This window comes from Rhipicephalus microplus, chromosome 3 (genome assembly GCF_043290135.1).
Source record: "Rhipicephalus microplus isolate Deutch F79 chromosome 3, USDA_Rmic, whole genome shotgun sequence".
NCBI classification, from domain to species: Eukaryota; Metazoa; Arthropoda; class Arachnida; order Ixodida; family Ixodidae; genus Rhipicephalus; species Rhipicephalus microplus.
This window is the reverse complement of record NC_134702.1, coordinates 74,193,821-74,207,407: the sequence shown is the minus strand read 5'-3', so window position 1 is coordinate 74,207,407 and position 13,587 is coordinate 74,193,821. Positions and strand designations below refer to the sequence as shown.

The 13,587-nt window shown below is 48.5% G+C and overlaps 1 protein-coding gene across 1 annotated transcript; it reads right to left on the bottom strand.

Annotated features, from left to right (window-relative positions):
- Positions 1-8,036: 8,036 nt before the first annotated feature.
- Positions 8,037-10,343, bottom strand: LOC119176341 (uncharacterized). The gene is made up of 4 exons (XM_037427571.2): positions 10,130-10,343; positions 9,284-9,382; positions 9,117-9,221; positions 8,037-8,723 (listed from the first exon to the last, which is right to left on the bottom strand). Exons 1-4 carry the CDS (start codon positions 10,197-10,199, stop codon positions 8,077-8,079), a joined length of 921 nt encoding a protein of 306 aa, XP_037283468.2. The 5' UTR covers positions 10,200-10,343; the 3' UTR covers positions 8,037-8,076.
- Between the last annotated feature and the right edge of the window lie 3,244 nt (positions 10,344-13,587).

Here is a 13,587-nt window from a genome sequence, read left to right as displayed (position 1 = left end):
TCACGTGGTGTACCGCCGGCATAAAAATTTGAAGGACATTCTTGTCCGAGCAAAAACAATCACCCCCAAATTTCAATCAGGGTGCCATTCCTGCGGAAAAGCTCGTTGCAAGGTATGCCCACAGATGGTCACAACACGTGAATCCAAAGTGAACTTCTCGGATTTCAAATTCTGCATAACTAAAAGCCTTAATTGTGACTCCAGTAACCTAATATAAATGCTACATTGCGACATCTGCGGACAAGAATATATCGGCCAAACAGACACGCCATTTCGGCTGCGGTTCAATAATCACCGGTACCACGCCACTTCACCGCCGAAGCTACCTTTACCTAGACATCTGCGCCTGCCAAACCACAGTTTTGAAGCGTAGCTCTTTTGCAGTCCGGTTTCTCAAACAGACGCGTGCGCGAACAGCGTGAGGCATATTTTATTTTCGAATTTCGAACATTAGTAGCCGGCATCGACGAGGACCCCGGGAAACTCAACTGCCTCCGAGAAGTAAGCCAGGAGGAAATTGGTGACTAAGATTGATAGCTGGTGTTGGGCTCGAACTTCGTGCGTTCCCCGAATACCTTATGTTACCCACCCAGCGGCGGGCGACCCCTCGCCAACAAGGAAGCAGGGCCACCGGAATGCGGGACGATGACTGTCTGCTGACCACAAAGGACGCGACAACTCCCGTGCTGCTGTCGGGCTCAATTATGGCGCCTTACAGGAGACGAAGCCAGGCTGCAGGCGGCCGGTACACGTGGAAGGTACACGTACGCGTCCGCTGGACAATCAGAATCAGTGGAGGCAACGGCATTGGTGCAGGGGCCATTTGTATTGATGGCCTGTCAACCCGGCATCGCGGGAACTTACTCGGAGGCGCTTTTCCACGACCTGGCAACGCCCGTCGTCGACCATTCCGGGAACCGGTGTGAAAGAAACCTGAGGGACCGCAGAGAACCGATGAGTGGGCAAGAGGCGGTGGGTCTTCGAGGTTGTGGTGAGGAGAGACACATCTGTGCGTTTTGATTGGACTATAAGAGTGGTGCGTTACGATTGGACTCTAAGAGTGGTTGAACGGGGAGACAGGGGATAAAACCAGGGGTGCAGGGACAGTGAAAAGAGAAGGAGAAACGAATAAACGTCTCTATATCCAGATGATGTCGGAGCGGTCGTTTCCTCAAGGTGCCAGCAGATGAAAAGTTCTCGTCTTCGGCTTCCTTGGCGGCAGCAGCAAATGTCGCGCAACAAGCGAGAGGCGAGTGGAAGGAACCAAACGGAACGTAACTGGTGCAGTCGGCAGGATCTGCATGACTGAACTGAGGAGGACAGCGGGGAGCGACATCGGCCGAGACTGACGACAACCACCTTCAACTGACTACCACGCTGCGGGATCAACGAAGCAAGGCTAGTCCATCGGATTCCGAGGAGGAAGAGCGCACCGCAAGGCCACTTCAGGCGGGTACCTCTTGATTTTCTGTTGGGCGCAGGCGATGACAAAGCATTACAACTTGCGAGACAGAGAAAGGGACAACTCGGAAGTTAACGGGGACGGGGCTGGAAACTTGCAGGCGTTGGGAGTCGCCGACAGCGGCACGGGGGGGGGGGGGGGGTCATTGTAGTGTCACGTCAGATACGGCGTCGGCACAGCAGCTAGCGCTGCTCCAGCTTCAATTAAAAATTGCTGAGGCGGAAACGGAGAAGCAGCGCTTGATGCTGGAAAGCCAGCGGCTACGAGCCTGTAATGGGGCAGAGTCCAACGAGAGCGATGACAGCGTAGCGCTTGGCGGGAGGTCAGAGGAAGACAGGCGACTGAAATTCGCAAGCTTGTTAAAGGGTGTACTGGCACCAATGCCGAACCAACAGGCGCTTACGCCAATGTGGTTCGAGGATGTTGAGGCAACACTCGAGTCGTATGAGGTTCCGAGCAAATGGTGGGCCGGGCTAGTTTTGCCACAGTTGAGTGAAAGGGCACGCGGGCTGCTGTGCAGGCTTACAGCAGAGGAGCGCAAAGCTTATGTTAAGCTTAAGTCAAGCATTTTGGAGGATCTCAGGCTTTCGGCGGCGGAGTACAAGAGGCTGTTTGCGGGATCGAAAAAGGGAGAAAGGGAGTCCTGGGATCAGTTTGCCGTGCGCCTTGAGAATTATTTCGACTATTATGTCCAGAGTTCAAAGGTAGGCACGTTCGAGGAACTCAAGCAGCTAGTCGTCGCGGATCGCTTGAAAGAATGTTTGAGCCCGGAAGCGAGAGCGCATGTCATTTGTAATTAACAGGAGTCCTTTTTGCTGCCCAGTGGTGTGGCTAGGCTCGCGGAGAGATTCGAGGAGTGCGAAAAGCGCAAGGCACCGCAAAAGAAGTCAAATGTAGAGGAGTGGCAAAGGAAAGCTAAAACAGCGGTAGATACACCCATGGACGGAAACGGGAAAAGGCGATGTTTTGAGTGTAAGGGTGCCGACCACATTGCCACGAATTGCCCCAATAAGGGTTCAGGCTCAAGGCAAGGCACTAGCCAGCAGGACAACAAAACGGTCCAGTGGTCGCGAGGGTGACGGCTTCTGCATTCGGGTCAGAATTTGCAATGACAGACAGGTTGTGGCAGCGTAAAAAGCAGAAACAACCCTCACTGGTAACTGTAAAGATTAAGAGCTCAGGTCGATCATTAAATGCCGTGGTAGTCTCAGGAGCGGAGGTGAGCGTCATCAGAAAGGCAGTGGTACCTCAGTATACGATGGTACGGGTTCGCGGATAAAGTTGACGGGAGCGTTCGGGCAACAGGTAACCGCGGAGTTGGCTTACGTGCCGCTCATAGCTACTGAAGGAAGTCCTTACGTGATGTCCGAGGCGGTGCAGTCGGCCGTGCTATGTGCAATCACAGATAAGCTGCTAGACGGCACCGACGCGCTGATCACGCCCAAAGATTACGCACAGCTTCTCGAGGAAAGGGTTAAACGTGACATAGTGTCAGACGAGTGTTCAGCAGTCGAGGAGACCGAAGCTCTAGTAGAGCTGTCAGATGAGGCATGCGAGGAGCAACAGGCGATGGCAGGCATCATAACCACGGAGAGCAACAGCGAAGGTTCCGAGCCGGTCAAAAGCAAACGACAGGAGTTTCGTGAGGCTCAGGAAGCAGACACGGCTTTGCGAGATGCTTGGGCGCAGGCAAAGGCCGGAACGCATGGCATGCTCGTTCAAGACGAGCTATTGTATCATCAGGAACACCTCGCGGGTCGCATCTGCAAACAGTTAGTGCTACCATCACACAGCCACAAAGAAGTGCTGAAAATGGCTCACGATTCACCATGGGCAGGTCATTTAGGAGAGCAGATATTTTCTCAACATGGGGTGCCAGAGACAATTCGCTCAGACCAGGGCACCAACTTTACGTCGAGGTTGACACAGGAGATGTTGCAAAGACTTGGGGCAACTCCGAGATTTTCCACGCCCGATCACCCGCAAAGCAACGGCTTAGTCGAGCGCTGGAACGCCACGTTCAAAAGAATGCTTTCTCACATAGTCAGCGAACATGGACGCGAATGGGATAGAATGATTCCGTTTTTGTTATGGGCATATCGTGAGGTCCCACATGCGACTACAGGGCGGTCACCGTTCGAGCTCATGTACGGGCGGGTGCCGAACGGGCCCCTATCTATTCTCAAAAGGACTTGGTCAGGAGACTGGGAAGTGCCGGTATCATTGGGTATGCCAGCAGCGGAATATCTTGCGAATCTCCGAAGTAGTTTGGAAGAAGCTAGCGAAGGAGCCGCCCGACAGAGTGAAGTCACTCAGAAGGAGTACGTAGGACGCTATAACTTAAGGGCCACAGACAAACAGTTTGTCACAGGGGACCAAGTACTATGGCTCGAGAAGGAGGGAGAGGGGAAGCTAGTGGCGAAGTGGAAGGGACCGATCACAGTGGTCGAAAAACTGCGACCATACAGTTATTTAGTTGAGCTCGAGGACGGTTCACGCAGAACCATTCACGCTAACAAGCTTCGCGCATATCACGCCCGAGTAACTGCAGTAGGAGTGATATTCGAAGGCGATCCAGAGAAGGTCAGGGCGACAAAGGAGATCCCGGCTCCCGAAACAAAGGGACAACTTCGTAGTTTCTTAGGGCTAGCCAACTATTATAGGAACTACGTGCCCGAGTACTCCAAAGTCGTTATGCCTCTGACTAACCTAACTGGCCGACGTATTCCGCAGAAATTACCTTGGAATACAGAGGCGCAGGAAGCTTTAGACAAAGTGAAAAACTGTCTAGTGCAGGCGTCGGCGTTGCAGGCACCAGACCCGGGGAAAGAATTTATCCTCATCACAGATGCATTCGATTGCGCTGTTGGTGCGTACCTGGCACAGCAGGATCTGGTGGGCAAGGAGCGCCCTATCGCTTTTCTGAGCAAGAAGCTTAGCCCGGCTCAGACCCGATGGGCCACAATAGAAAAGGACGCTTACGCAATCATTTGGGCACTGGGGAAGTTGGATGTTTGGCTATTTGGCGCTAAAATCAAGGTGATTGCCGATCATAACCCACTCAAATTTTTGATTCTAACCACTCCGCAAAGCGCTAGGCTTACACGCTGGGCGTTGGCACTACAGAAGTATAACCTGGAAATTGAACACAAAAAGGGGTGTCTTAACGCTTATGCTGACGCAATGTCGCGGTTAGTGACTCCTAACGATGACGCATAAAAAGGACGGCGAGTTAAGGGGGGTGTATGCTTTGTTAGCGCGTGCGCGCGACAGAGTCAACGAGGTACGATGACAGTTGGTGCCTCACGTGTCGAGCCAGTCAACACGTGTGCATATGCGGTTGTGTTTGTGTCGCATGTCATATGGCGAATTCCATTGGGAGAGCAGGTGCACTCAAAAGCACGCTCAAAGTGCTCTCTTCCGAGGCGGCGTGTTTCAGTGGTCGAACAGGAGTAGGAGCACTGTCATCCATTGGTAGAGCGAGAGCGCTTTTGCTGCGCCGAGAGCAGCCAGGAGCAGTTCTGTCTGCTCCCTCTTAAAAAGCGGAGTGAGTGGAAAACGCAGGAAACCACGTGTTTGGAACGTCATGTCCGGACATACCCTCTCAGCAATCCTCCTCACTTGTTTACATTTTGCGGCGTCGTGTCGGGCGGTTATGGCGGCAGCGAAGCGTGCGTGGTGCTCGGGCTCGAACGATTTTAACGTCGTAGCGGCAGATTCTGGCAGTGAACGTCCACCTTGCCTGCCTTCAGATTCACGGATGGCGGAGGCAGCAAAACGTCGTCGTCTTGCCGAAGTATTTGACGAGCTAGACGATGTCAGCAGCGATAGCTGCTGGAGCTCTACGTCCGAGTCGAGTTCAAGCAGCAGCGACGATGACGACGAAGTGTATGCAGCAGCGTTTCAGCAGCTCTTTTCTCTGCCAGAGCGAAGGCCGAAAGTGGAAGCATATGTTACAAAGACGGTGGCTAGCTACTCCGACGAGGAGGTGAGTCATTCGGCTTCTGTTTTAATTAGGTTGCTTAAAGGCCTGTTTTCTTCCAGTTCAAAAGAAATTTCCGCGTCACGCGGCCGGTCGTGGACTTCTTGGCAGCAGAATTCGCCAAGTCACCGCACTGCCCTCAGAACAGTGATCATGGTGGCCTGCCTGCCAAGTCGGCTGAAGAACACATTCTCTCCTTTCTTTGGTGAGTGTCCGTACGTTTAGGAATGCCGCTGTCATCAGGTCACTGCATAATCCGTTTTATAGTGGGTTAGAGGCATATGAAATATTGCAAATAAATGTACCTAATTCGCAGCATGTCATTGGACCACCTTGCTTTAAACTTGTTAAATGCTACTAGCGAGTGTCGAACGTAATAGAGTTATAGTATTTTGTGAAATGCTTTCGTAGTTTGTACACCTACACACTGAGCTTCACAAAATTCTCGTTACTAGAATCAGTGGCAAAGCATAATTCATGATGCATCATTACAAACAACCATGAAAACTTTTGCTCACGAAGCATTTCAAATCGGCTGTGTCAGCAGGTTCACAGTGAGCTTCATCTCCACACTTATAAATGTAATGCGCGAATTAAAATTAGAATTTGTTATTTAGATAGTGCTTCTACTAATCAAATATTTTGAGTTTCTAAGGTGTCACCCAAAAAGGTGGAATCGTGTTTTCTGACTTCAGTTGTCTTGCTAATTTGCTTCATTGACAGCGACAGCATTGTTAACACCATTATTCAGTCATTGACAGCAACAGCAAGCTTAATTCCATTATTTAATTAGAGTATCCTCTCCTTTTCAGGTATGCAGCCAACAAAGCATGCATTAGAGATGTCGCTGGCCGCTTTGAAGTCGCAGAAAGCACTCACCACAGAATGATGGGCCGAGTAACTGCATTCCTGCTCGACATAGCACCGAATGTAATCAAGTTCCCCAGTGACCTGCAGAAGCTTGCTGTGGATTTTGAGAAGGTAACTATGCTTTTGTAAACATGCTATTTAAGGTATAAACTACAGTTTTTTTCACACCAATGTCATACAGCTCTACACAACTCAAGGGACCAGACTAAGAGGAATTACACCTACTCAAACCACAATAAGGACTGAAAGCAACTGATATGCAGGATCAGAACTGCAAATGAACAGAAAATGTAAAAATGCAAGAGATATGAAAGAGCACCACACAGTCAAGCCTCCTTCATGTGTATTACAAATGCTGTCAGCAATCGGACATTTTTCTTGAGTAGTTTTGACCATGTGATGCTGTTTCATATCTCTTCTATTTTCCCATCTTCTGCTTAGTGATGTACATCTAGTACTTGTCCTGCATGTACAGTGAATAAACCTAGAGTTCAGTTACTTGTGCACTCTGTATGTACTCTGTATGTGTCATTAATTCCCCTTCGTGCGGTCCCATGTGTTCTTTACCGCTCTACTATTACAATTATGAATTAGTTAGTGCCAGAATGCACCTTTTAAATAAGTTATTACAATTATTTTTCCCAGATGCTTCACAATTAAATAGCCAGTTAATTTCAATCATGTGTACCGGTAGTGTATTGCACTCGCCGTTATGAGCTTCAAGTCTCCAGTTTGTTTTAAACTTTTCCGCATGTTATTGGCACCTTTCATTACCCTTAGTGCCATGCTTATTTGACTATGTGTGTGCACATTTTTTTCTCTTGCAGCTGTCGGGATTCCCAGACACAATTGGGTGTGTTGACGGAAGCTACATGCCTATCAGGTGCCCAGCCAGGAAAGTGCGATCTGTTTATATAAACCGGCACCATTACCTATCCTTGACACTTCAAGGTGTTTGTGACAACAAGAAGAGGTTTCTTGATGCCAGCACTGGCTACCCAAGCAAAATTCATGACGCACGCATTTTCCGTCGGTCCAGGATTTCAAGTGTTTTGCCACAACTGTGCTCTAGCAAGTACCATATAGTGGGGGATGCTGCATATCCTTTCCGGGAGTACCTGATGACACCAATTCGAGACTATGGGAATCTTGACAGCATCAAAAAAACCTTCAATGCAAGACTCTCCGGGACAAGGGTGCTTATTGAAAATACTTTTGGCGATTTAAAAAATCGTTTCAGACAACTGCACAGGTTGGATATGTGGACAGTGGATAACATGTCCAAGTTTATCATTTCATGCTGTGTGCTTCACAACCTCTGCATTGATTGTGGAGATTTGCCAGAGAACCTGTCACGAGACCTGTCACTTACCTCACAAACAACAAATGTAGACTCAAGCTCTTCTGCAGTTCAAGTAAGCAGCAGTAGTGTAGCCCAACAGGATAGCCTATTACGTGGCTTGGCTAGCATCAAGAGAGATCACTTGATGATAAAAATGGGGTTGCAGAACCAGCAGCCATGAAACAAGGAATTCCTTTACGTGTTATGCAGTTGTGAGCAAATATATGCTTACCAAAGGCCCACCTGAAAAGCTGAACTCGTTAAAACACCTTCAAGGTTGGGAAAAATTGTCCTTACCACACACCTGTTGGCCCATTTGCATTTTCTCAAGGTAGTGTATTGTGCCAAACTAGAAAATAAAAGACATTGAAACTAAGTAATCGCTTTGGGTAGTACGTTTATTTATTTAAAACTACCACTTTATTTTGGAAGTCCAAAGGCCTGACGGAGAATCTCCATTTTTTCTTCATGCATTTTGCGCCGCTCTTCACGAAGCACCTGTCGCTCGGCCTGCCTTTCAGCTCTTCGATTTTCTTTTTCTTGACGTCTGGCCGCCTTTTGAGCCTCCTTTTCTTCTTGCAGTGCCCTCATTTCAGTAAAAAACAACTGCATGTGTGCCAGGCGTGCAGTTCCTACCCGTGGCTTCGTGTCGGGATTTGAGGACTGCGTCTTATTTTCCTCAGTGGTGTTGGCAGGTGACAACACGGCCGGAGATTCGGGCGAGGCTTTGAATGTAGCCCCTGAGGCGTCTCGCTCTACCTCCGGTTCAATGCTGTCATCAATGCTTTCAATTTTTTTCACTTCGTCGTCAAAAGGCACAGGGGTGGGTGAAGCACCAGACCTTTTGTTATGGTCGGAAGACGCCTTCCGACGCCTAATTACTGTTTTGTACCTATTTTCACACTGTTCTGGGGTTTTGGCTATGCCAAGCACAGCCTCGATGTCCATCGATATTTGTTTAAAGGCTTGCTTCCTGTTTTTGAATTTTTTAAATGGGCCAATCTGAGGGAAATATTTGAGGTAGTACTCTAGGAGCAGCCTTGTTTGCCCCTCTGTCCATTCAGCAGCTAGAATAAGAAAGAACCAACACATAAATGGTTTATTGGGAAACTGTCGGTCATTGTGCAGGCATTACTTATAATTGAATAATTTAACACACAGCACGGTCACTTGAGCTTAATTATCAATCAGCAAGCATTAATCAACAAAACAAGCATTTGCGCAGACTAGCAAACATACATAAGTGATAAGTTCTGGTATTGTGCATGTAAATGCAATATGCAAATTGTGCCAGTCTTCCAGTAATTGTAGTGGTCTGCTTTCCATGCTCTCTTTTTTTTTTTTGTCATTTAAGGATCACTCCTACAAGTACACTTTTACACGCTCTGATGCATGCTTGTTAGATTTACCCAAGAACACTTGCTGAGGCAATTGTAGACACTCAGTGTTAATATACTTGCCTCCACCTCCTCTCCTGGAGCCTGATGGCTTGCTTTGAGCACCAGTCTCCCCGTCAGCTGATCTTGATGCAGTGGGAGCTGGCAGGTGCAGAGTATCTGTGCCATCTAAAAAATATAAATGAGCAGTAAATGTAGTGCCTCGCAATAATGTTAATACTAATACTTACCACCTCCTGTTTCAACGCATGGCAATCTGAGCTCCATGCGCATTTCTTCGCTCCCTCGCCTTGGCACATCGCCAGCCATATTTGTACGCAGAACTGCATCTGTTTTCACACAATGATGGAAATGTAATCAAATCAGTTATATAATGAAAATGGTTTCTCAAGTAGTCAGCTACATTATGCAAACTCGGATGCCTTACACTCGAAGGTAAGCGGATTAGAGCAAGCAAAAAACAAATTCTAAAAAAGTCAATTCATCATGTTACAGGGCTGCATGAAACACTGCACAAATCACTGATAATTAAAAAAAAATATCGCTTATCATACGTAGCATCTCGACCCTGCGATAAGAAATCGTGCTTCCGAGGAGATGTATGGCTTCACCGTATCACGTGGGATGCTGATCTGCCGTCTGGAGACATTAGCCACTTAAAAATCAGAAATAAAAATAAATTGTTACTGCGTGCAATACTTAGCTGCACCCACGTGACACTTGCTACACGCCACTTCGCAGTTACTTTTCTTAAAACGCTGCGAATCATTCTGTTGCTGATGGAGGGGTCTGCAATGTAAGTTTGTTTTGAATTAAGGATTAATTACTCATGCAAGGAAACTTGGCAACAGGATAGTGTACTGCAGTACTTCTAGAATTGTTTACGTTTTGTTAACTGCTGATGACAGCAGCAGCTGGTAACTGCATGAACAGTCTGATAAAGCTGTCATATCCACGGTGTTTTTCTGATATGATAAAGAATAGTGGGCTTAGGTCCACGCGCGCAAGAATGCATTGCATGCTGCATGCGCGACAAGTGCGCTGAAACAAATAAAAAGCAATCAAATTCACTTTACCTTCCGTACTAGATGGTGCCTGGTGTTGAATTAAAGACAGTAGGATGCGCTGAGCTTCCGAGTCCATCATGTAGTAGTATACGAAGCAGCAGCTTTGCAGGATAGCGCGCAAGCGAGTGCGCTGTACCAACCACTGCCACACGTGCTTTCCTTGCCCGTCCGGATCAGACCGCACGTGTTTTGCAGCAGAGGACGCTGGGATGCACAACCTTTCTCCTCACTCGCCTTTTTATTCCCTCACACCTGCTCTGCGGAGGTGTGCCGCATTCCAGTGGCAGGTCGAGTGACGCGGCTCTCAGTGCTCTGCCCCCTACTCCTCTCTGCTCGGCACCCTTACTCCTGTTCTCTCAATGGAATTCGCCAATAGATACAGTGCAACACAGTTGGAGGGGAGGTGTTGGGCTTGAACTTCGTGCGTTCCCCGAATACCTTATGTTACCCACCCAGCGGCCGGCGACCCCTCGCCAACAAGGAAGCGGGGCCACCGGAATGCGGGACGATGACTGTCTGCTGGCCACAAAGGACGCGACAACTCCCGTGCCGCTGTCGGGCTCAATTATGGCGCCTTACAGGAGACCAAGCCAGGCTGCAGGTGGCCGGTACACGTGGAAGGTCCAGTACACGTCCGCTGACCGACCAGTACACGTCCGCCGGACAATCAGACTCAGCGGAGGCGACGGCATTGGCGCAGGGGCCAATTGTATTGATGGCCCGCCAACCCGGCATCGCGGGAACTTATTCGGAGGCGCTTTTCTACGACCTGGCAACGCCCGTCGTCGACCATTCCGGGAACCGGCGTGAAAGAAACCTGAGGGACCGCAGAGAACCGATGAGTGGGCAAGAGGCGGTGGGTCTTCGAGGTTGTGGTGAGGAGAGACACATCTGTGCGTTTTGATTGGACTATAAGAGTGGTGCGTTACGATTGGACTCTAAGAGTGGTTGAACGGGGAGACAGGGGATAAAACCAGGGGTGCAGGGACAGTGAAAAGAGAAGGAGAAACGAATAAACGTCTCTATATCCAGATGATGTCGGAGCGGTCGTTTCCTTAAGGTGCCAGCAGATGAAAAGTTCTCGTCTTCGGCTTCCTTGGCGGCAGCAGCAAACGTCGCGCAACAAGCGAGAGGCGAGTGGAAAGAACCAAACGGAACGTAACTGCTGGAGACCTTGCTTTTTTCTGACTGACTCGTACGTGTACACTGTCCTTTCTTGTTTTTCTTCTTCCTTTTTTTCTTCCCTTTTTTTCTTTTTCTTCCTTTTTTTCTTTTTTACACATGCACATACAAAGTGTTTACGTTCGCGTACCACTTGATGACCATTGAAGGGAAACGGACGAAGATTAAAGGTAAAGAGCCGACCGACCCATTAACGGGAAACCCTTTCTTTAGGCACGCCGCATGCTGACCGACCCATTACGGGGAAACCTTTTCTTTACGCACGCCGTCACGGACACTCCCGGCACCGCGGCGACAATCTTGGGTAGCCCGACACACGTCGAGAACTGAACAGCACGTGATAGGAACCGTATGTGGACGTACACGGACAGTTGGTTTCGTTCTCAGTGTTGACAGTGGTTCTTCCTCTTTTTAGATGCGGAGCATCTTATACTCGCGCCTTGTAGTGCGCCGTCCGCGCCGTCCGCACCGCTTCTCGAACATTCGACAGCTGACGCGCGCGCATGCGCCGTCGCGCCGTCGCCCACTCTTCCACCATCTGTGCATCCCTTCCTCCTCTACACACCGCGCGCGCTTCACTCCTCCACCATCTGTGCACCCTTCCTCTTCCTCTACACACCGCGTTCGACATCTACAATTCTCCTTATTCTCCAGTGGACGCGCATGTGGCGTCGCGCTTCGAGAACATTCAACAGCTGACAGTGCATGCGCCGTCGTGCTGTATATATACTCAAGGTCGGCGCTCGCTCGCTCAGTTGCCGCTCGTCGGTTGGTTTGTACGGCGCGTCGACGTCCAAGGTCGCGGTGAAATGAATTCCAACGAATCCACAAACACAATGATCGACGTCCCTTCGACCAGCGCCGCCCTTTCGCATACGTGTGTACGTGTTCACTCATTTAACACCCCCTCCTACAACCACGTTAACCAATTTAGCCATCGACCCAAGTAAGTCGCAATTTAACACCCCATTTCACAACCACGTTAACCAATTTAGCCATCGACCCAAGTAAGTCGCACTTTAACACCCCGTTAACCAATTATATGGTCCGCATCCTCCTCAGTGTTCCCCCGAGGGAAGCTGCGGGCAATTTTTTTACTTTCTTTCTTTTCTTTCTTTTTCTTTTTCGTCTTTTTTCTCCCCCCCTTTTTTTCTTTTTTAGTTCCCTCTCACTCTCGCAAACATCTTTCAAGGCGAGGGGGACGCGGCAGCAACGAAGTTTGGAAGTTCATGTCAGTATAACTCATCCCCTGATGAAGGGAGGACCCCTCCCGAAACTGTTGGGAAATAAATATAGTTATCCTTGTTGACAACGCTCCCGTTGTGCCATATCCCATACCTTCTCGAAGACTAACATGCCCATTGAATTATTACTCCCACTATATATATATATATATATATATATATATATATATATATATATATATATATATATATATATATATATATATATATATATATATATATATATATATATATATATATATATATATATATATATATATATATATATATTGTGAACTCGTTAATGCTTTAGCGACATAAATATCACTTAAGCACATATGGCTTAATATTACCGGAGCCAGGCGTAGTGTCGTCAGTTAAAGGTCTATTGCGTAAAATTGACTATGCTTCTTTCGGAAGAAAAACAGATATATTAACTATCGCATTAACTTCTGTAGCCCTTCATTTGTTTATTCCTGATACGACAGTGGCTTCTGAACGGCAAATGTGATCATTGTTTTTTAGAGTCTAAGAATGACGACGAATTATGAACGCAACGCTTCGAAACATGGCGCCACCCTCGCACAAGTAATCGAGGGTGGTTCAGCGAATTGGGCAGTGACATCGCCCCGTTCTCGTTGTCAGCATCGACGGTCTTTAACAAGGCACAAGAGGTCTCATCAGTTGACACGCATATGCGGTCGTGAGGGGTGCAAGAGTGCCGTTATCTTTCGCAACGCTTTATCCGCGCCTCTTCGCCCACGTGTAGCCACAACGCGGGTGCTCAAGTTAACAGTTGCAGTCCGGTAATTCGCTGCATGCGTCTGTTGTCAGCGCTGATTTAGCAAGGTCTCCCTTTAGGAGGTGCACTGAAGGACGGGGACAGAGCCACTTTGCCTTTTGTTCTTGTTTCGTGACGCCATTTCTGCTTCTTCTTTCTTTATTTCCTTTCTTATTCGTGTAGCTGCGTGTTTAATGAAGTCATTATGTTTTTTTTTCATGCACCGGTATGGACGACACGGTGCTGATGATGGACCCGACAGCGCCGACGGGCTGACACGG

Excerpts from the sequence above, each read along its gene's own strand:
- LOC119176341 (XM_037427571.2), bottom strand. The coding sequence starts at position 10,199 with ATGATGGACTCGGAAGCTCAGCGCATCCTACTGTCTTTAATTCAACAC. Across the intron at positions 9,222-9,283 it reads ATGCGTTGAAACAGGAGGTG|ATGGCACAGATACTCTGCAC; the intron begins GTAAGTATTAGT and ends TATATTTTTTAG. Across the intron at positions 8,724-9,116 it reads CTCCAGGAGAGGAGGTGGAG|CTGCTGAATGGACAGAGGGG; the intron begins GCAAGTATATTA and ends TTCTTATTCTAG.